This window comes from Pogoniulus pusillus, chromosome 14, assembly GCF_015220805.1.
Source record: "Pogoniulus pusillus isolate bPogPus1 chromosome 14, bPogPus1.pri, whole genome shotgun sequence".
NCBI classification, from domain to species: domain Eukaryota; kingdom Metazoa; phylum Chordata; class Aves; order Piciformes; family Lybiidae; genus Pogoniulus; species Pogoniulus pusillus.
The window spans coordinates 1,874,628-1,898,129 of NC_087277.1; the positions used below are offsets into that span (position 1 = coordinate 1,874,628).

At 48.8% G+C, this 23,502-nt stretch overlaps 1 protein-coding gene across 43 annotated transcripts in view; it reads left to right on the forward strand.

Moving 5' to 3' along the window:
• RIMS2 (regulating synaptic membrane exocytosis 2) overlaps positions 1-23,502 on the forward strand; it is a 493,599-nt gene that overhangs the window by 90,212 nt on the left and 379,885 nt on the right. For 31 of the 43 annotated variants that reach the window (XM_064154112.1, XM_064154113.1, XM_064154074.1 and 28 more), the window contains 2 exons: positions 2,634-2,645; positions 16,579-16,889. In XM_064154112.1, the coding sequence (XP_064010182.1) occupies positions 2,634-2,645; positions 16,579-16,889 (323 nt within the window). Of the gene's footprint in view, positions 1-2,633; positions 2,646-10,887; positions 11,122-16,578; positions 16,890-23,502 lie in introns of those variants that run through there. The other 12 variants (XM_064154115.1, XM_064154114.1, XM_064154071.1 and 9 more) reach the window with 2 other exon arrangements.

Genomic DNA, 23,502 nt, shown 5'->3' on the forward strand with positions numbered 1-23,502 from the left:
ACTTTATCCTCACATCCAGTCTGAACCTACTCACCTCCAGCTTTGCTCCATTCCCCCCAGTCCTGTCACTGCCTGAAAATCCTATGTGTCTTTATTGAAAACTCTTACAATAATGAGTAGGTAAAGACTTTTGTTACCTCCAGTTTGGCTCAGCTGGAATGCTGTGTTAGAATAGCATAGGAGTAGTCAGGACAGTGGCTGAATTATGTTAGAATGGAGAGAAAATAGGAAAAGGAATGCATATGAATGACAAAACAATAGTATCTGTTAATAGTTATGGTAATGATTAATAATAATGATAGCAGTATCTGTAGGTGTATTGTATAAAGGAGATGATCTAGACTCATATCCTGCTCCAAGCAGGATTATCTTCAAAGTTAGAGAAGGTTTTCAGGATATCATCCAAGTGAGGTGTAAAAATCTCCAAGGCTGGAGAATCTGCAACCTCTTTGGGCATCCTCTTAGAGTGGTTAACCACTCTGGTGATTTTTATACCCAGTCTAATCCCTTGATTGTTGGGTTTTCTTTGTTAGCTGTGCATCTTTAAGTAAATCCTGTCTGTGGCTTCCCCATAATCACCTTTAAGTAGTTGAGGGATGAAAGTAGTTTCCCTCTTCCTGCACTCTTCCCTACCTCAGCCTTCTGTCATGACCTAGTATCCTGAGCCAGCTCTAGGCAGTGGGTGAGTCCCTGCTAAGATTCAAAAATTCCCTTGGAGTAAATTAAAGTGAACTGACAGCAAAGTGCTGCTGAGTTGGGTTTGCTAGAGCCAGTGAAAGCTGTTGGTAATGGAGTGGAGGAGAGGGAAAATGGGAAGAAAAAGGAGAGAGAGAGGGAGAGAGAATCTGAGCTGTCTTGGTTGGCCTCTGCTGTATTCTCTGCTGTTCATTTGCATCTCTAGCACTGGGAGCAACCTAAAACTTCTGTAAGGGTGCAGGAGCACAAAGTCCTTATCCTAGAGTTAAGAGCAAAGCTATAGTTCCTCAGCATGAGAGTGATGAGAGCCTGGAAGGGGTTGCCCAGGGAGGTGATTGAGGCCCCGTCCCTGGAGGTGTTTAAGGCCAGGCTGGATGATGCTCTAGGAAGCCTGATCTAGTGTGAGGTGTCCCTGCCCATGGCAAGGGGGTTGGAACTGGCTGCTCCTTGTGGTCCTTTCCAACCCTGACTGATTCTGTAAAGTGAGTTGTCAGCCTTCCTTGGTGAGGGTTGGATTTCCAGCAGAGCTCAGTGCTTACCTGCACGCCCACATTTGCTCTCTCCATTGCCATGTGGAATTACAGTACCAGAGAAAATGAAGTCAGCATTTTTAATTCACAAAAAATGGGGATCAGCTTTGATTGAAAGCTTTTTTACTCTTTTTGTTTCCCAAAATACTATTCTGTTTGCAGTTTTAGATGGCAGAAAATACAATTCCTTCAAGGAAAACCAATGAGATTGTTTGTATTTAGTATTGATGGGCCTGAAAAATAAGAAAGTATAAATGATACAGACCTGACCTGACATGTGGCAAACACTTGTGGCAAACTCCTTCTCCTAATGTCTTAAAGCTTTAGTATTTTACAGATCATAGAATCAAGCAGGTTGGAAGAGAGCTCCAAGCTCATTCAGCCCAACCTAGCACCCAGCCCTGCCCAACCAACCAGACCATGGCACTAAGTGCCCCAGCCAGGCTTGGCTTCAACACCTTCAGGCACAATGACTCCACCACCTCCCTGGGCAGCCCATTCCAATGCCAATCACTCTCTCTGACAACAACTTCCTCCTATCATCCAGCCTAGACCTGCCCTGGCACAGCTTGAGGCTGTGTCCCCTTGTTCTGTTGCTGCTTGCCTGGCAGCAGAGCCCAACCCCACCTGGCTACAGCCTCCCTTCAGGGAGCAGCAGACAGCAATGAGCTCTGCCCTGAGCCTCCTCTGCTGCAGGCTGCACACCCCCAGCTCCCTCAGCCTCTCCTCACAGGGCTGTGCTCCAGGCCCCTCCCCAGCCTTGCTGCCCTTCTCTCAACACCTTCCAGCACCTCAACATCTCTCTTGAATTCAGGAGCCCAGAACTGGACCCAGCACTCAAGGTGTGGCCTGAGCAGTGCTGAGCACAGGGGCAGAAGAACCTCCCTTGTCCTGCTGCCCACACTGCTCCTGAGCCAGGCCAGGGGGTGACTGACAAGCAGCTGTGCCACTATGCATACTGGTGCCTGGCTCCAGGAAACAAACACTTTGTATTTCAGTGGACTCTTTGAAAGTGCAAAGGGTTGCAGTAGTGGGGCCCAAGGTGTGCAGAGCTTCGTTCTGCCTCCTCCTCAGAAGATGCCTCATTGGTTTTGTTAAGGTGTTTTGAACATGACCCCCTCATTATTTTTGTGCAAAAAATAACAGCTGTCTCTGTGTTGAATTTCACCATTGAAAGGAGTAATACAGTTGTTAGAATCTCATCTCTTTCACTAGATCCTCTTTATGGCCAGGGGAAAGAAGGAAGGTATTTATTCCTTTCTTTTATGCTTGTTTGGTTCTTTCTTTTCCTAACAAATACTTCTGCCTGCTTTCACAATGAAAGTGACTCTTTCCTTCTTTGTCTTTCTGTTTTGTGTTGTTTTGTCCTGTCCTTTCTTTCTTGCTTTCGTGGATATGATCTCCAAGGAGGACAAAGTGGTTAGAGCTTTTGGTTTCTTTCTTTTCTGTCTACAGTTTCTTTTCTTTCTGGGCAGACTTATTTCCTGGCCTACATTTGCTTTCATTTACACAGGTGCAATTCCTGCTGAAGCCCAGGGCAGTCCCTGTCATTCAAATGAAAGCAATGTTTGGCATGAAAAACTTAACCCTGTTTTTCAGATGGCTTAGTAGCAGTCTGTGAGTCGCTGTGAGCCGCCTGCATGATGTGTCTCTTGTCTGCAGCTTCTGTGAGCATGCCTCCAGTCCTCCCTTTGCTTTTGCAATATGGTATGTGCACAGCTGAAAAAAAAAAAGGGTCAAAGGAAGTTGTCTCCTGGATCTTTCTTTTACAAAAAAAAAAAAGTGCAAACGAATTTTTACCCAAGTGCCATAAAGTTCTGGAAGTGATGTTTGCACCCTGGGGTAGTCGACATTTGATGGGCTCAGCGTTCGATGGCTCAGGTTTGGGTTTTGATGACAATACACTGAGGCATTTGTGTTCTAAACATTTAGGAACAGATCAGCAAGGCCATAGAGTATATCCACTGATAGATAAAGCATTTCCTAAGTTAAATGGTAAGTAGGCATGCCTCAAACCTGGTGCACATACTGCATTGAGCAGAGTGTTGAAGCGATGGTAGGTGTTGTGCATGTCGCTGGCACTGTCTTTGTCTCGCTGGTATTGCACCTGCAGTAAGTGTTTGATTCTGATTGATCTGTCTTTAGAAAAGGTAGAACAAACCTGAACTTGAGAATTCACTACAGGTTGCCCAGGGAGGTGGTGGAAGCCACATGCCTGGATGTTTTTAAGGCCAGGCTGAATGAGGCTTCTGAGCAACCTGATCTAGTGTGAGGTGTCCCTGCCCGTAGTAGGGGGGGTGGGAACTGGATGATCTTTGAGGTCCCTTCCAACCCTGACAATTCTGTGTGATAAGCTGGGAAATATTTCAATACTTTACCAAATTAGATGTGATTTTTTGATTTGTTTTTAAATAGCAGAGTTGAGAAAGCTCCTTGAGCTGGTGTGAATCTGCTCTTCCATGTGATTCTCTAAGGTACTGCAAAAGCCACCTGCTCTGTAGTGCATGGCAAAGCAATTGCTGTATGAGATGGAGACAAGAAGTTATTTAGCATCCATATGTGTTTAATGACTGGACATACAGCAGTCTTGCTACAATGGAGAGACACTTTTCTTACTGCCAGCAGTAAGTCCCTTACTGCTTTTTTCTTACTGATAGTCTTTCAAGCCAAGCCTGGCTGGGGCACTTAGTGCCATGGTCTAGTTGATTGGGCAGGGCTGGGTGCTAGGTTGGGCTGGCTGAGCTTGGAGCTCTCTTCCAACCTGCTTGATTCTGTGGTTAAATCTCACTTGTAACTTGCCTGTGTGATGCAGAAACATTTATCTGTATAAAGCTGTTCTAAGCCTCCTGTACCAGCTATTATTTAGGGCTCTCTCCTGAGAGCTCTCTGCTGCGGAAAGTGTTAATGCTTTTCCTCAGCTCTAGAGTATTGCCTTTCAGATTGGGATCTCTAAAAGTAATTCAGAGAGTTGGCAACTTAGACCTTCCTGCTTGGGCCACTTGTCTTAGGCCGTTCTCTGATCCTGTTTCTCATGTATCTATTTGTCTAAGCTGCTGACCTTTATCTCGCTGTGTTCAGAGCTCACTTTTGTTTCCTTCATCACTGGAGAGGGCACCTTTGGTAGCAGAAGATGCATTTAACAAACATGGCACTGACAGCCCAGAGTTGTTCTGGCTTCTTTTTCTTGGAGCTGGATTGCAATACAAAATTAAAATGGACTCTCTGTAAATAGCTTTTAACTCAAAATTGCTGCTTCTTTCTGTCAGAGTTACTCTGCACACTCAAATCGTAGTCTCTGCTTGCCCTTTTCAGTGTTTCCTAGCTTGGCCTTTTCAGTATTTTCAGTACTGTCACAATCATAGAATCACAGAGTCATAGAATCAGTCAGGGTTGGAAGGGACCACAAGGAGCATCCAGTTCTAACCCAACTGCCATGGGCAGGGACATCCTACCCTAGATCAGGCTGGCCACAGCCTCATCCAGCCTGGCCTTAACTCCAGGGAGTTAAGGCAACCTCTTCCAGGCTCTCACCACCCTCATTCTGAACAACTTCTTTCCAAAAATCTAGTCTAAACCATCCCAATTGCAGCTTTGTTCCATTCCCCTCAGTCCTTTTACTACCTGGCACCCTATAAAGTCCCTCCCCAGCTTTCTTGTAGCCTCCTTCAGATACTGTAAGGCCACAATAAGGTCACCTGGGAGTCTTCTCCTCTCCAGCCTGCATAGCCCCAGCTCCCTCAGTCTCTCCTCACAGCAGAGCAGCTCCAGTCCTCTCCTCCTTCTTGTGGCCCTTCTCTGGACACCTCCCAGCACCTCCATATCCCTCTTGTCCCAGGAGCTTCAGAACTGGCTGCAGTACTCCAGGTGAGGTCTCACCTGTGCATAGCAGAGGGGCAGGATCACTTCCCTTGCCCTGCTGCCCACACTGCTCCTGCTGCAGCCCAGGCTCTGGCTGCTCTCTGGGCTGCCAGAGCACACTGACAGCTCAGAGTGAGCTTCTCATCCACCAGCACCCCCAAGTCTCTCTGCTCAGGGCTGCTTTCAAGCCAGTCACTGCCCAGCCTGTATTGATGCTTGGGATTGCCTCCACCCAGATGCAGGACATATAACAGGAGATCACATCTAGTAACTGCATCCAACTGATGGTTACATTGGCATGTGGATGTTTTCCCTATGTTCCATTCCACACTGCTAACTTTGATGGCCTTACAGTCACACTAAGATGGCCTATGTTTGCCATCACAGTCAAAGAGCAGGGAGATTACACCATGCTGTGGTTCAGCTTTAACTTCTGAGCTGCTGAAGAAGTTGGGGATGTGTGGAAGGAATGAGATTCCTTTTCTTCCTGTTCCTATCTTCCCCACAAAGCCTTTGGCCCCATTTCCTCATGCACAGGTCGATGGCATACCCTCCACAGTGTTTGAGGAGAGGGGAATGTGGTCCTAGGAGCTGGCAGTCTCCTTTTACAGCTGCTTTTTTGTTTGAAACTTAGTTCTAAAATAAACCCAGAACAACTTCTTAGTGGGATGTGGCTTTGGGATGGTTTGAACTAGCTCAGTCTGGGGGCTGTATGGGGTTTTACATCTGTGTGCTTTACTCTGGAAGAACACAGGTGTGTTTCTTGCTTGAAAAGAAACAGAAAACTAATCAGAGAAGTAAGTCTGAAAATCTTTCATGTTCATATCCTACTTTATTTTTTCCTTCGAGCTATCCTAAAACAATCCTCCTTAAAAACATGTCTGGAAACAGTGTATAGAATCATAGAATCAGCCAGGTTGGAAGAGACCTCCAAGCTCAGCCAGTCCTATCCAGTCAACCAGACCATGGCACTAAGTGCCCCAGCCAGGCTTGGCTTCAACACCTCCAGGCACAGCTACGCCACCACCTCCCTGGGCAGCCCATTCCAATGCCAATCACTCTCTCTGACAACAACTTCCTCCTAACATCCAGCCTAGACCTGCCCTGCCACAGCTTCAGGCTGTGTCCCCTTGTTCTGTTGCTGGCTGCCTGGCAGCAGAGCCCAACCCCACCTGGCTACAGCCTCCCTTCAGGGAGCAGCAGACATCAATGAGCTCTGCTCTGAGCCTCCTCTTCTCCAGGCTAAATATCTCTACTTTATCACACTGATCATTTTTCCCTTCCATGCTTGTTCAAATTAATAGAGCTATTTGCAGTTCTGGAAGCAGAAGAAGCAATTCTTGAGCAGTAAGTTATGTTTGCCACCTGTTGCAATATTCAGAAACCATATCTTGTGCTATTAAGTTCCAGGTGTAGACCCTTATCAAAGGTAGCTCAGCAAATTCCTTGTTTCAGTCCCAGGTGTGTAACAGCACACCTAGGACTCTTTGGACACAGTTAGACATTGTGGCACAGCAGGGGATGGCATCAATCTTTAATTAGCTGGATTCGGCTTCAGAGGCTGGAAACCAGTGCCTGGAGATATAAATAATGAAGACATTGCTGCCAAGAGAGTAAAGCAGCAAACTGCCCAAGGTGGCTTCCTGTTTTAAAGGCTTTCTTTCAGTTTTCCTTTTTCTTATCTTCTTTTTGCCTTTTCTTTCCCCCTCTCCCCCTTCCTCCCTCCATCTCAGTTGTTTACATACAGCTTTATTCGGCTAGTCCCTTCAAGGAAGAGTTTATTGATAAGTTGAGGAATCAAATGCAAAAGGTTTTGCATCTGTTATTAAGTCTGCTTAAAGCTACTGGAGTCTGCATGTCAGGCATCTGTTGTCATATCAAGTATTTCCTGCACAGGAACAACAGGTAACCAGCACAGCAAGTGCCTTTGTGCAGACAATTTCAGCAGTAGGTTTGGACCGGTTCTTAGGAAGAAGTTCTCCAGTACAGGGGTGAGACTCTGGAGGGGGTAGCCCAGGGAGGCTGAGAATGCCTTCTCCTTAGGGTGTTGAAGGCCAGGTTGGATGAAGCCTTGAGTGGCTGAGTTGAGTTGAGAGGTTCCATGTGCCCATCAGGAAAAACTCTTTCAATGTGAGGATGACAGAGCCCTGGAGCTGGCTGCCCAGAGAGGTTGTGAAGTCTCCTTTGGAGGCATTCAAAACCCACCTGGATGCATCTCTCCTTGATCTGCTGTAGGTGGACAGGGGGTTGGGCTGGATGATCTTTTGAGGTCCTTTCCAATCCCTAACATTCTGTGATACCATTTCCCTTTCCTTGTATTGTGCCAAGTCTTCTGTGCTCTTGGTCTTGGTGTTGCTTTGTATTGCTTTCACACAGCTGATACCTATCTACAGTTAGTCATATTTTCTCTTTTTTCTTTCTTCTGTCTTCTTTTTCCCTGAAAGAGTTATTTCCTTCCTTCACTTGAAAGTATCACATGGGATCAATACTTGAGAGATTTCTCTCTGTGGCAGTTGAAGGTGGAATGATTTTGCCTTTCCAGACATTAGCTCTTAGTAGGGCACTCCTCAGTCTTTCAGGATTTGTTTTTCACTGTTGAAAACATTGAGCTAATCTTTTGAAGTACTCTCAGTGCTTATAACTGTATCTTGCAGAATGGGCTGCAGATTCAGCTCTGGAATCCATGATGGTGAATATCTTCATAAGCTCAGTTGTGGTTATCAATTACATAAAGGCAGGAGGCAGTTTACTGGCACAATCTGATCATAGAATCAGCCAGGTTGGAAGAGACCTCCAAGCTGATCCAGCCCAACCTAGCACCCAGCCCTGGCCAGTCAATCAGACCATGGCACTAAGTGCCCCAGCCAGGCTTGGCTTCAACACCTCCAGGCACAGTGACTCCACCACCTCCCTGGGCAGCCCATTCCAATGCCAATCACTCTCTCTGCCAACAACTTCCTCCTAACATCCAGCCTAGACCTCCCCTGGCACAGCTTGAGACTGTGTCCCCTTCTTCTGTTGCTGTTTACCTGGCAGAGGAGACCAACCCCACCTGGCTACAGCCTCCCTTCAGGTAGTTGTAGACAGCAATGAGGTCACTTCTGAGCCTCTTCTTTTCCAGGCTGTACACACCAGTGCTGAGTACAAGGGCAGAAGAACCTCCCTTGTCCTGCTGGCCACACTGTTCCTGAGCCAGCCCAGGATGCTATTGGCTCTGCTGCCCACCTGGGCACTGCTGCCTCATCTTCAGCTCCTCTCTACCAGCACCCCCAGGGCCCTCTCTGCCTGGCTGCTCTCAGCCACTCTGTCCCCAGCCTGTAGTGCTGCTTGGGGTTGTTGTGGCCAAAGTGCAGAACCCTGCACTTGGCCTTTTTCAATCTCATCCCCTTGGCCTCTGCCCACCCATCCAGCCTGGCCACGTCCCTCTGCAGGGCTCTGCTACCCTCCATCAGCTCCACAGCTGCTCCTAGCTTGGTGTCATCTGCAAACTTACTGATGCTGGACTCAATCTCCTGGTCCAGATCATCACTAAAGACACTGAACAGCATGTCACTCACTTGGAGTGTGTTACTGCATCTAGTGTGCTAAATGTGCAACACAGAGATCAAAACCAGTCAAAGCACTACATAAACCTTTGCCAGTGCTTCTCTGAGATTTACAGCAGACTGTGAAATCTTTGTTCTGGCCGATGAATTCAAAAAGAGAGAGCTTTCAAAACAGAGACTGAAACTAAAACTCTTCAAAGACATTTTTAATGCCTTAACACAAGCCCCAGACACTTTCTTGGGTGGAACCTGATAGTTCCTGCTCCTCGATGCTCTTCCAGCATGAGCTGTGCAACAGAAATAGAAGGACATTTGTTTTTTGATTTCTTGTTTTTCTCCTTGCCTTTTCTGTCAATGTTTGTGGCTAAAGTTTTTTATCTCCAGCTTCCCGAAGCCTTTTGGAACCTTGCTCCGAGGATACAGGACCGAGGTCCACTAGAGGGCGCCAGGGATGTGTTAGGGAGCTATTGCCGAGTCAGCGTTTCAGGTCAGAGTCAGAGAACTGTGGGGCTTGGAAGAAGTCTCCACGAGCATCCAGCCCAACCATCAGCCCGGCACCACCGTGGCCATTAAACCGTGTCCCCAAGTGCCATGGCCACGTGTTTCTTGAACACCTCCAGGGGCTCCACCACCTCCCTGGGCAGCCTGTTTCAGTGCCTCGCCACTCTTGCACTCTCTAACCTAACCCTCCCCTGGCACAAGTTCAGGCCATTCCCTCTCCTCCTATCACCCGATCACAGAGAGAAGAGGCCATGCCCTGTTAGATTTATTCCAGCTGTGTGCAGAGCAGGGTGCCAGGTGGTAGTGCCCCAAGGCCAGCAGGCTGGCTGGGACTGGCAGCAGAGATTGCCACAGTGAAATGTGTGAGCTACACTACTGCTAGCATGAAGTAGCCACTGATCACTGATGCAGCTCCCTTTAAACTCCTTGTGTAATCTCAGAGGGTAAGGGGCCTGTCTGGGTAGGGGACTCCTCCACCTAAGGGTCACAGGACGTCATGAGTTGGAAGGACCCAAAGAGCTCATCCAGTCCAAGCCCCCTGCCACAGCAGGACCACACAATCTAGCTCAGGGCACACAGGAACACATCCAGACAGGCCTTGAAAGGCTCCAGAGAAGGAGACTCCACAGCCTCTCTGGGCAGCCTGTGCCAGGGCTCTGGGACCCTTCCAGTCAAGAAGTTGCCCTTGTGCTGAGCTGGAACCTCCTGTGCTGCAGCTTCCATCCATTGCTGCTTGTCCTATGCCAGGGAGCAGTGAGCAGAGCCTGTCCCCCCCTCCTGACCCCCAGCCCTCAGATAGTTACAAACATGTATTAGATCCCCTCTCAGTCTTCTCTTCTCCAGACTAAGCAGCCCCAGGGCCCTCAGCCGCTCCTCCTCAGGCAGTGCTGCATTCCCCTCATCATCCTCATAGCCCTCTGCTGGACCCTCTCCAGCAGATCCCTGTCCCTCTTCATCTGAGGAGCCCAAAACTGAAGGCAGCACTGAAGAACTGTGGGCTTCACATTACAATGATATTATAATCAGGTTCAGGCAGCTGAAGGTTCCAGTTGGGTGTAGCATCCATCAACGTGTCCCTTATGTGACTGCCATTTCTGCTTTCTCTCCAGCTCTGGGGAAGTGTGACATGATGCTGCAGCCTTTGTGGCACATTCCAATCTGCTTGTCACAGAGTTGTTGTAGGTAAGGGTTTGGTCACGTCCCAGAGCCACAAATCAGAGGCTGTCTGCTGTGCAGGGCTGTTATTTGAGGCAGAGCATGCCACCAGCCACAACCCTTACACCTAGGGAGTCGGGAAGAAAGGGGTGGCTCCATCAGACCACTGTCTTCTCTTTCAGTGGAGTTAAATGTGAGTTAGGGCTGATCCAGAGCTGGGAATGAAAACACATATAACCCACAGCCTGAGCAGATAAAAAAGCCTTCCATAACACCCCCAACCCCCCTGTTGTGTCAGGGTTTAGTCTCAGCGAAAGTGCCTCTCTAACTGCTTTTCAGAAGCCTCAGACTTAGCCTAACTCGTTTCTATAGGCCACAGGTGGTGTTTCCACAGACCTGGGCTTGCTTCACTCAACGCTGTCTGCAGAAGCTACCTGGAGCTGACAAGAGCAAGGTGCTGGCTTATGATGATAAACAGCTAAAAGCTCCCAGCTGTGAGCACACCTGCTCGAAAGGGTTGCCTAGCAGACCATGTGTGCTTTGTTAGGCAATCTGCATATCATTGGTGAGGCACAGGCAGAGTTTCCAGAACACACTTTAAGAAAGCCTTTCAGCCTGAAGAGAGCTTCAAATCTTGGTGAGAGGTTTGTCAGGGCTAAATTGTCTTCAGGCAATATTCTTTGGGAAGTCTGCTGGTCATTAGCTGCAAACTGGAATTGCAGTGTGCATGGGATTTGGGAGCTATTGCTAGCAGGTCCAGCTAATGGTGCTCCTCAAGACCTTCCTGCTCTTGCTTCATCTCATCTTGAGACTTTTGAAGGGCGTGGACACTTAAGGTAGGAGACTTTGCACTGTTCCATTTCATCCTGTCAGTTCACATAATGTGAACCTGAAGAGTTTTACCCCCTCCGATTTTCCTTTCCCTGCAAGAGGAAAGGATGCAAATGATCAAGAGAGCAGAAAGTGAAGCTGTAGATACAGATATCTGAGTGAAACAGGTGGTAGAGGTTTCATGGAAGGTTGTGCTTCTCACTGCTGTCACTTCAAAGTCTGCTAATTTATGCTAGCAGTGAAGGGAAACGTTCACCTAGCTGCTTTAAGAGGCAGCTGAGGCAGCAGAAGGGCTTTGCATCTGTGGAATTTGCAGGTATTACAAAGGGGGAAACAGTTTTGGAAGCACAGAGAGTTGCCAGTGTGTATAAAGTAGAACTGTAGGCAGTTAACCAGATGTGTTTCCTAGCAAAGGACAGCTGGCACTGCAAGTAAAACCACAAAAGCTTTATTTCATTAGGGCCACAAAGATGCTCAGAGGGCTGGAGCACCTCTGCACCTCCAGGGAGAGATGGTGAAGGTTTGCAGGTAGCTGAAGAGGCTTCAGTGTTTCCAGTGGATCTGGGAGCAGTAATTTCACTTCAGGGTGGGCTTTGAACTCTAGAGGCAAACTGTTGTGGGTATCATGGAGGTACATCCTCAGCTCATCTGTTTTTCAGCCTGTCAAGCTGTAAATGGGCAGGTTTAAACTGGACACTAGGAGACATTTCTTTCACGGCAAGAGTGGGCAGGCACTGGAGTGAGCTGCCCGAGGAGGTGGTTGAGTCACTAACCCTGCATGTCTTTGAAAGTCCTTTGGCTGTGGTGTCTGGGGATGTGGTTTAAGGGTGAACTTTGTAGGTCAGTGCTATTGGTTGGCCCTGGTGATCCTGAGGGGCTTTGCCAACCAGAATATTTCTGTGGTCCTGTGATTTTGCCTGTTTTCTTGTCTGGGCTTGCAGCTTGCACTGAGAGCTGTGCTGCTCCCACTGCATGGTAGTGTCCAGGCAGCAAGTTTCTGTTGAGTTGGAGGAACTTAGTACTTTCCAGGCCAGCAGTAAGCACATGATGAGCATCCCAAATTTCCTATTGCTGCTCCATTTCATTACCAGTGAGTCTTTAACTCTTCTGAGACGATTTCACTAATGAGTCATCACTCAGACTATGTAAGTGGTGTGTTTTCATTGACTTCAGGTTAATGTCATCTCCATGCAGACCCTGGGATGATTGTGCTCCTGTTGTGTTCTCTTTTTAGCCTCTTGCTGATATTATCCTGTCTTGTGGTGCTAAATAGTCTGTGAAAAATTAGTGCCATTCATCTTCACAAACCTTACCTAATGAATATGTTGTGGATGATTAGTTACTTTTTAATAGCTGTGGCATTAGTACAGACCTTTGAGCACAAAGCAGCATAAATAACCTCTAATTGAGCCTTTCAGGCAGCAAAAGTCTCAAATAATTGTTATATCCTGAAATATATTTACCAGAGTGAAGTTCTCTGGGAAATAAAGCAGCTTGGAACTGTCCTTTGATTGCTGTTGTGTGACAAATCTAACAAGAGGCTCTATGCCCAAACTCAGGGTTGTAAAAATGTTTAAGAAAATAAGAAACAAGGAGTTGTAATAATCTCTTCTTAACCAAAACTTAGTATTTGCAGGCTTCCTGGGTCTGCATAAACTGTCAGTGTCAGTGCTGGCACCAGTGCTGTGTAACATCTGTCAGTGCCATGGACAGAGCAATCACTGCACCCCCAGCAGGTTTGCAGATGGCACCAAGCTGTGTGGCACAGTCGACTTGCTAGAGGGCAGGGATCCATCCAGAGGGACCTGCACAGGCTGCACAGGTGTGCCCAGGCCACCCTCAGGGCATTCAACAAGGCCAAGTGTAAGGTCCTGCACCTGGGCCAGGGCAATCTCAAGCACAGCTGCAGGCTGGGTGGGGAATGGCTGAGAGCAGCCCTGAGGAACAGGCCCTGGGGGTCTGGGCTGATGCAAAGCTCCACAGGAGCCTGCAGGGTGAGTGCAGCCCAGACACAACCCTGTGCTGGGCTGCAGCAAGAGCAGTGTGGGCACAGGGCAAGGGAGGGGATTCTGCCCCTTGGCTCTGCTCTCCTCACACCCCACCTGCAGTCCTGGGGGCAGTTCTGGAGCCCCCAGCACAAGCAGGACATGGAAGTGTTGGAGCCAGTGCAGAGGAGGCCACCAAGATGCTGAGAGGGCTGCAGCAGCTCTGCTCTGAGCACAGGCTGAGAGAGTTGGGGCTGTGCAGCCTGGAGAAGAGAAGGCTTCCAGGAGACCTTGGAGTGGCCTTGCAGGATCTGAAGTGGGCTACAGGAGGGCTGGGGAGGGACTATTGACAAGGTCTGGTAATGACAGGAGGAGGAGGAATGGGTTTGAACTGGCAGAGGGGAGATTGAAACTGGATGTTAGGAAGAAGTTGTTTGCAGTGAGGGTGGTGAGACACTGGCACAGGTTGCCCAGGGAGGTTGAGGAGCACAGAAACACCCAATGGGATCTTTGATCACATTGGGTGATTCTGTGCTCCTCAACCTCCCTGGAGATGTTCAAGGCCAGGTTGGATGAGGCTTTGAGTGACCTGTTCTAGTGGGAGGTGTCCCTGCCTGTAGCAGGGGGTTGGAACTGGCTGAGCTTTGAGGTCCCTTCCAACTGAAACCACTCTATGATTTTTCTATGAGACTGATGAGAATTTACTCAGTTCTGCTGTCTCTTTGTGTTGCCTTACTCCAGCCACATCTATTTCTATTTTGCCACCCAAACAGTTAGCTGCCCTGCCTTGGCAAGGCTCTGATCTTCTGGAGGATATCCCTGCCTATTGCAAGGGGGCTGAACTGGATGATCTTTGGAGGTCCCTTCCAACTGAAATCATTTTATGGTTCTCTGATTCCTCCATCACACCTTTTTAATCCATCAGAAAAGTTGATCTAACAACAGACTCTACAGAGAGAATATTTTTTTGGAGGCATTAGAGGAACAAATATGCAAAGTGGACTCTCTCCAGCAGGTCCCTGTCCCTCTTGAACTGAGTGGAAAGCCCATGGAAAATCTGAGGTCCATCTGTCTCATCCAAATTCAGAGTATTTCTATCCAGCACTGTATAATGTCTTCCAAAAACCCCCGAATGGCCTCAATGTGAAAGCATCAGGCTGGCTGTAGGCTGTGTGGTTATTTTGCACTTCGCAGCAGACATCAGATTGCAAAGGATTTCAGCAGTTCTTATCCTAGGCACCAGGTGGTGTTTCAGCCTTTGCTACTGATGCACATCTCCCTACACCATCAACAGCGTCTTAGAGCCTGTTTTGAAGCTGGTGCTTAAATAATCGAGATACTGGAGAGCAGATTCTCGGCCCCTTTCCCCCCTCGGTTTCATATTGGCAGCGTTCACCTTGAAGGGCTGACACCCACAAATGGCAGCGCTGATGTTGGTACACAAAATGTGTTCCTGGCACTCTTCAGTGGTGGCTAGGAGGTTTGAAAAGGGTGTAGCAGGTAGTGTGCTTGCTTCAGAGTGCAGAGTTCTGGTGGAAGTGATCAGCTCTTTTCAGGTCAGTTCTTTATTTGCAAAGCCTCTGTCATTCTCCTTTGCAGGTGTGCCAAAGTCTGTGTATTAAGCTTGCAATCCACTCGTGCACTCTCCCTCTGCCTTCCCTGCTGTGCTGCTGTCACAACCACATTAAACCCTCTGTCCTGGTGGGGACTTGGCAGGGGCAGAGCAGCTCTGCATGTGCAGGAGCTGCTGAGCTCTCTGTCACAGGCACCTGGGGGCAGAAGGAAAATTCCTGTCCAAGAATATGCCACCTTCCCATCTGTGCTCTTATAACCCTGTCTTACATGAATGTTTGCCATCTAATTGAGAGGTCTGCATCATAATGTGCCAGTGCTCATTAAACTGCAAGCCTGCTTCCACATGGGTAAGGTGCAGAAGTCAATTTAGCCCTGTACTAATGCAGGGCTTGGGTTTCTTGCTGCTCCCTGAAAGCAGGTAGATTTCTGTGTGTGAGAGTTGCCAGCCTGCTCGTTGTGTGCCGTTGTTTGAAGCTGAGGTTACAGCTGCTTGTGGCAGCACTAGAGCAGCCTGCATGTTGACAGTGCAAAAGACAAGGTCCTGCACTTAGGTTGGAGCAACCCTCGATAGCAATCCAGGCTGGGGGATGATGAAAGCAGCCCTGCAGAAAAGGCCTTGGGGGGTACTGGTGGATGAGAAGCTGGACATGAGCCAGCAGTGTGACCTTGGAGCCCAGAAGGCAAATCCCATCCTGGGCTGCATCAAAAGCAGTGTGGCCAACAGGTTGAGAGAGGTGATTGTGCCACTGCTCTCATCCTTTTTTCCCCCTAGCATCCCACCATTCTCAACCTGTAATCTTCATTTCCAGCTCTCACATTTGCTGCCATTGGGATGCCTCTGGTTTTTCACTTGTGGTGTAAGTGATGAGGCAAAACCAGAAGAAAGTACCTCTGGTCTATATTCTTCTAAAGTACTTTCCTCCAAGGCTGCACAGGCTGTGGCTAAACTGCTGTGATTCTACTAGGATTAAAACTCTGTTCTTTCTGCCTTTGGAAATGATCCCCATCCATTGATCAGAGGATCACAGGATGTTAGGGGCTGGGAAGGACCTCTGCAGATCCTCCAGTCCAACCCCCCACCAGAGCAGGAGCAGAGAATCCAGCGCAGGTTGCACAGGAACACATCCAGACAGGGTTGGAAGGGCTCCAGAGAAGGAGACTCCACAACATCTCTGGGCAGCCTGTGACAAGGCTCTGCCACCCTTACAGTCAAGAAGTTCCTCTCCATGTTGAGGTGGAACTTTCTGTGCTGCAGTTTCAATCTATTGCCTCTTGTCCTGTCCCAGGGCACAGGTGAGCAGAGCCTGTCCCTTCCTTCCTGACCCTCAGCCCTCAACTATTTCTAGGCATTGCTCAGATCCCCTCTCAGCCTTCTCTTCACCAGACCAAACAGCCCCAGATTCCTCTGCCTCTCCTCACAGGGCAGTGCTCCAGTCCCTTCCTCATCCTTATGGCCCTCCCCTGGGCTCTCTCCAGTAGATCCCTGTCCCTTCTGAACTGGGGAGCCCAAAGCTGAAGGCAATATTGCTGGTGAGATCTTGCCAGAGTATAGTAGAGGGGCAGGAGAACCTCTCTCGATCTGTTGGCCACACTCCTCTTGATGTACCCCAGGATCCTATTTGCCTTCTTGGCCACCAGGGCACATTGCTGTCCTATGGGTAGTGTCTTGTCCACCAGCACTCCCAAGGCTGCTTTCCATCAGATCCCCTCTCAACCTGTACTGGTGCAGCTTATTTTTCCTTCCTGGGTGCAGGACTCTGCACTTATCCTTGTTGACCCTCATCAGATTCCTCAAGTTGCCTAGCTCTCCATCCTGTCCAAGCCTGCTGCCTGCTGGGTGAAAGCTTTGGATTCAGTCTTTGCAAGCTAACAGAGTTTTCCTACTCCACTGTGTCTGCACAGGTGATGTGGGTGTGTAACTTGTGCCGAAAACAACAAGAAATCCTCACCAAATCAGGGGCTTGGTTCTACAACAGTGGATCAAGTGCACCACAGCAGCCTGACCAGGAGGGTGTTAGAGCTCTGCGGAATGAGGAAGCACCTCAGGAGAAAAAAGCCAAGCTGCAGGAGCACCCACAGTACCAAGGACCCCCAGGTGACATATCCACACAAGCTTTGGACAAAACCAGACCTCAAGGGCTCACAAGACAAGACTCAATCAAGAATGGCTCGGGAGTAAAGCATCAAGTTCCAAGTGACACAGCATCAGACAGGTAGGAGAGATTTGCTGTTGGTGCTGATGAGATCTGCTGCATTGCTGCTAGGATCTTTAACCTGGTTTTTTGTTCTGTCATCTGTAAAATAACCTACTGGGCTTTTGGAAGGCAGAAGCAGCAGCTGAGGAGTCTCTTGTTGTGTTCAGATGGTCAGGGGCAGTGTGTTTTTCATTCCTGCTCGTTACAGCAAAGCACCATGGAAGATGGCAGTTGTGGTGTGACAGCTTGTCCCTGTGCTGGCAACTCTTGTTGAGTCACACACGTTGTGCTCTTACAGAACCACGGAATGGGTTAGGTTGGAAGGGATCTCAATGCTACCTTGTTTTCTTTTTGTGGCTGCTAACTTTACAGCAGGATTTCAGTGGTCCAAAAGAGGTCTCAAAAAAAGCAGGTTAGTGGAAGCTGGGCTCCTCAATTTAAGAGAGATGTTGAGGTGCTGGAAGGTGTCCAGAGAAGGCTGACAAAGCTGGGGAGGGGCCTGGAGCAGAGCCCTGTGAGGAGAGGCTGAGGGAGCTGGGGGTGTGCAGCCTGCAGCAGAGGAGGCTCAGGGCAGAGCTCATTGCTGTCTGCAGCTGCCTGCAGGGAGGCTGTAGCCAGGTGGGGTTGGGCTCTGCTGCCAGGCAGCCAGCGCCAGAACAAGCCTCAAGCTGTGCCAGGGCAGGTCTAGGCTGGATGTTAGGAGGAAGTTGTTGTCAGAGAGAGTGATTGGCATTGGAATGGGCTGCCCAGGGAGGTGGTGGAGTCTTTGTGCCTGGAGGGCTGGGGCACTTAGTGCCATGGTCTGGTTGGTTGGGCAGGGCTGGGTGCTAGGTTGACCTGGCTGAGCTTGGAGCTCTCTTCCAACCTGCTTGGTTCTATGATTCCGTGTCCAAAAGAGGACTCAAAAAAAGCAGGTTAATGGAAGCTGGTGGCTGTTGAGAATATTGAATTAAGAAGTGTACTGCTACTTGCAGTGTGTAGCATTGAAGGTGCAGAAATGTCACTGTCCTGCTGTTAGTTATTGTTATTAGTATGGAGAGTTTCCTTTGCTGCTGTATCTTTGTCTTGCTTGGCCTTGGTTGAAGCTGTGGCTGCAGCTGTGGCTGCTTCAACACTAATGTAGTAAGACCCAGGTTAGCCAGAGGCTGGAGCTGGACTCTCCCTTCCTTTCTCATGATGTGATTGTACCAACAAGGCACCAGAAGGCTTTCAGCTTTTGTGGCTGTTTCACTGGAACACAGGAGTAGGAAAGGTTTCACTGAACAAATGTAATGACTTTTTGGTTTGGGTTTTTTTCCCAACCCAGACTAGAACAGAACTTTAAATGTGGTTGGGAGGGGAGGCAGAGAGTAAGCTTGCTTGTGTGTTTCCATGGAAATGATGCCCTGTGTCTCCAGAGGCCTCCACCTGCCTTGGAGTTTGGCAGCCAGAGCAGTGCAATCTGGCAGCCTTCCTCTGTTGCCCGGATGTGACCTCGTTCCAGTGTTTATTCCCCAGGCTTGAAAGAAGGTAGGCAGCTCTGATGGCTTTGAGAACTGAGAGCATTTGCATTCTTCCCCTTGCCCCCTCACCTCTTGTCTTCTGCCATGGTTTATTTCCTGGGTTTGGCCTTATTTGGGAACAGATTGAGTGTAAATTCCTCTAACCCTTTTTGTTTTCATTCGTTCTGCCTGTGGCCCTTTGGGTTGATCTCAGCTGCTGCTCAGGAGTTAGTGGCTCTGAGTGCTCCTCCATTGGATGTGAGGTCTCTCAGAAATACAGCTGGCAGCTTGAATGTGATGATGCTGATGCTCTTCTGCTTCTTTTTCTTTAATCCACCCTTAATTGTCCCAGGAGAATAGTGTCCTTCATGGAGTCACAGAATGGTTGGGGTTGGAAAGGATCTCTGAAGTCCTCTGATCCAGCCCCCCTGCAGTCAGCAGGGACATCCTCCACTAGATCAGGTTGCTCAGAGCCTTGTCAAGCTTGATGTTGAATGTCTCCAGGTATGGGGCCTCAACTACCTCCCTGGACAACCTGTTCCAGTGCTCCACCACCCTCCTGGTGCAGGACTTGTTCCTAATATCTAATCTAAATCTGCTCTGCTCTCATTTCAAACCACTGCCCTTGTCCTGTCACTACAGATCTTTGCAAACAGACCCTCTGCAGCCTTCTTGTAGCCCCCCACAGTTAATGGAGGACTGCTCTGAGGTGTTCCCAGAGTTTTCTCTTCTTAAGGCTGAACAACCTCAGCTCCCTCAGCCTGTCCTTCTAAGAGAGGTGTTCCATCCCTCTGATCATCTTCATTGCCCTCCATATGGTCAAGCCCTATCAGGTCCACACCCTTCCTGTGTTGAGGGCTGCATCTCTGGATGCAGGACTCCAGGTGAGGTCTCACCAGAACAGAGTGACAGAATTGCTTCTTTCCACCTTCTGCCTGCTCTCTTTTTGATGCAACCCAGGATGCCAGTGGCCTTCTGGGCTGTGAGAATATGTTCTTGGCTCCTGTCCTGCTTCTCATCCACCACAGCTCCAGAGTCCTTTTCCAGCCAACTCCTTATCCACTGAACAGTCCACCCATCAAATCTGTCTCCTCTACTTAGCACATAGGATGCTGTGGGGGACTGTGCCAAAGGTCTTGCAGAAGTCAATAGATGATGTCATTTGTCCTCCATCATAGGAGGCCACAAATAGATGATGTCATTTGTCCTCCATCATAGGAGGCCACAAATAGATGATGTCATTTGTCCTCCATCATAGGAGGCCACAAATAGATGATGTCATTTGTCCTCCATCATAGGAGGCCACAAATAGATGATGTCATTTGTCCTCCATCATAGGAGGCCACAAATAGATGATGTCATTTGTCCTCCATCATAGGAGGCCACTAGGTTTGTCAGGCAGGATCTGCCCGCAGTGAACCCACGCTGGCTGCCTCTGACACAGTGTTAGATTACTCTCAGTGAGTGGCTGTCTTAATCTGACATGGTCTGAGGTGTAACCAGCTTAGTTTGTGTTACACAGAGACTCTTTGCTGAGGGCAACAGTGAGGTAACCACTTAGCCTTGTGAGCAGAGTATGGATGCTGATCTGAGCTCCCTGAAACCTGCCTAATGATGTGAATCCAAGGAACACAAAAGATGACTCTATGCAGTCCCTACACCCTGAATGTCCACTCTGAGGGCTGCTGCACACAGGTGGTAGATTTATGGCTGCATGCACTGCAGCTCTCTGATTTGTCCTGTCCAGGTTTACACTGACTCTGGATTACACAGAAGGCTCCTTTGACTTTGATGGAAACCCTTCATGCACTCTGTTTGTGCCATGGCTGATGCTACACCTCACCCAATGTATGCTGCTGCCTTCCTGGATGCAGAATTATCTCAACAGGCAATCTTTTCTAGCTTGCTTTTCCCCCAGCCATTTTGTAGCAGGCAATCAGCTTGTGAAACCATTGACTTCTTAATTCCAAAGCCTCTGCCAGAGCAAATGTTTGTGATGTCCTATTAAAGGATGTACAGCATCCTAACAAGGTTCCTCGCTCCACAGTTCCTGTTAATGCTGATACACATTTGATGTGTAATTCTGTTTGCCTGAATTGTTGTCAGATCTTTAGGTGCTGCTGCCTTGCTTGAGGGGTAAAAAGAACTCTACTTCTTGCTTTAAATGGGATCCATTGTGAAACCATTTCAGTTATTCCCCCATATACATTCAGTGTTTTAAATTGCAAATCTTCTGTGATTTGATTGCTTTGTGAAGCTCTTTGCTATAGAGGTGCCTTCTCAGAACTCTTGTTAGCTCTCCTGAAGTGGAAAACAATCCATGCCTGCTCCCAGTGCAAGGTTATGATGACATAACTGTCTCTAGGCTAATGCCTATCTGGAATGGTGTTATGTAGTTCACAGGCCCACAGGATGTCAGGAGTTGGAAGGAACCCAAAGAGCTCATCCAGTCCAAGCCCCCTGCCACAGCAGGACCACACAATCTAGCTCAGGGCACACAGGAACACATCCAGACAGGCCTGGAAAGGCTCCACAGAAGGAGACTCCACAGCCTCTCTGGGCAGCCTGTGCCAGGGCTCTGGGACCCTTCCAGTCAAGAAGTTGCCCCTTGTGTTGAGCTGGAACCTCCTGTGCTGCAGCTTCCATCCATTGCTCCTTGTCCTATCCCAGGGAGCAGTGAGCAGCTCCTGACCCCCAGCCCTCAGATATTGATAAACATTGATTCAATCCCCTCTCAGCCTTCTCTTCTCCAGAGTAAGCAGCCCCAGAGCCCTCAGCCTCTCCTCCTCAGGCAGTGCTCCAGTCCCCTCATCATCCTCGTAGCCACTGGACCCTCTCCAGCAGATCTCTGTCCCTCTTAAGCTGGGAAGCCCAAAACTGAAGGCAGTACTCAAGATGAGGTCTCAGCAGGGCAGCATAGAGGGGGAGGAGAACCTCCCTTGATCTGCTGGGCACACTCTGCTTAATGCCCCCAGGATGGCACTGGCCTTCTTGGCCACAAGGGCACATTGCTGTGCCATGGATGTTCTCCCCCAGCACTCCCAGATCCTTCTCCACAGGGCTGCTCCCAGCAGATCACCTCCCAGCCTGTGCTGCTGAGGTAGATGTGAATGAAGAAGTTTTTTGGTGGTTTGTTTGTATGTGATTTTTTTTTTGGTGTTTTTTGTTTGTTTGCTTCCCTAATCCATCCAAAATGCTTCCCAGTATTCCAAAGTGTTAATTTGGCTTTCAGTATCTATTTCTCCTATTAGTGGGGAAGAAAAAGCTGTCATAGTCATAGAATAGTCATAGAATCAACCAGGTTGGAAGAGACCTCCAAGCTCAGCCAGCCCAACCTAGCACCCAGCCCTACCCAATCAACCAGACCATAGCACTAAGTGCCCCAGCCAGGCTTGGCTGCAACACCTCCAGGGACGGTGCCTCCACCACCTCCCTGGGCAGCCCATTCCAATGCCAATCACTCTCTCTGTGAAGAACTTCTTCCTAACATCCAGCCTATACCTACCCTGGCACAACTTGAGACTGTGTCCCCTTGTTCTATTGCTGGTTGCCTGGCAGAAGAGGCCACCCCCCACCTGGCTACAATGTCCCTTCAGGTAGTTGTAGACAGTAATAAGCTCACCCCTGAGCCTCCTCTTCTCCAGGCTAAACAGGCCCAGCTCCCTCAGCCTCTCCTCATAGGATTTGTGCTCCAGGCCCCTCACCAGCTTTGTTGCCCTTCTCTGGACACCTTCCAGCACCTCAACATCTCTCTTGAATTGAGGGGCCCAGAACTGGACACAGTAAGGATGTTTTCCCTGGGGTTGGACACAAAAATGGAAGTGAAAACATTGTGAGGCTTTGTATTTCCCGAGTCAGTTTATTGCTGCTGCATCTATGGGAGGCTGAGCTGTGTCAGAGGCCCAGGGATTGCTCCTTGGTTAGCTGCAGAGATCTCACAGATCGTGATTTAAAGCAGCCCTAATGAATAAAGCTGCCTGAATGCTTTTCAGATTAACTGTAAGGATATGAGATTAAATCATATAAACCAGAATGGAAACAGCCAACAGAGCGAGCCAGCAGCTGTGGGCTTGCACAACAGCAGCATTTGTTTTCCAAGCCAGCAGACACAGATAAAGTATATCCTCCTTCCTACTCCCCTCCCTTCTCCTTTCAATGATACTTATGTATTTTGGGGCTCATTTTCCCTCAGGAAAAGCGGATTTCTATGGTGCTTTCTGCACAGTGGGTTTGGAGGCTGCATTCTATTCTGAGTAAGAGCTGCAAGCTGTTGAGGTTACTTGGGTCTGAGGATGCAGGCTCTGTGCATGCATTCCCTGTGGAATGTATGCACTTGTTTCCCACACAGAAAGGTTGTATTCTTTTGCCTTCCCAGTGACAGTAGAGTGAAAGTGGTCCCCTGTGTCCTCTTTGCTTCTGTTCCTGAAAGGAGTGCCAGTGTGAGCTGGCAGTGTGGGCTCTGTCTTTTGGGGCTGCCCTTGGGGACGTCAGGGTGTGTACAGAGAGGGAAAAGAGACCAAAATAAGAGGGAAGAGGAGGAGTTAGGGAAAAGCAAACAGAAGCTAGCTGATAAATATCAAAGAGCAGCATGAATTAAACCCAAGTGTGTGCCCATCTGTTTCAGGGTACACCTTATTTTCAGAGGCTCTTTAACTGCTAGGTGATGAACGCCTGAGAGCAGCACCAGGGGTAGTTGATGGCAGTTGAAATCTGTGCTGTTAAAGTATTGTTTGATCCCCTATCTTCTGGAAAGGGCTGGCCCTTCCCCAAGAGCAGCAGCATTTTGCCTCTGCAGTGTTTATGACACCACCCTGTAGTGCAGCCTCTGGTTTTGATGGCTTTCAGGTGCTTGAGTTGATAGATCTTTAGGCCAGGTGCCTCAAAGTGTGCAATTTTCACTTGGACTTGGGGAACCTGAGCAGCTCTGAAAGCAATCTCAAGTAAAATGGAGACCTTTTAAGTCTTTTACCTGCTGACATATTTAATGACAGTGAAAAATCTTAACTGTGCAGAGACAGTGTTGTCTAGCAACAGCCCAGACTACCTATAGCTGCTGAACTCTGGTTTTCACTGCTGTTTGTCCTCTGCAATGGGTTGCAGCTTCTCCATTCTATTGTGGCTTCTGGGAAGGCAAAGGAGGGTTTTATGCA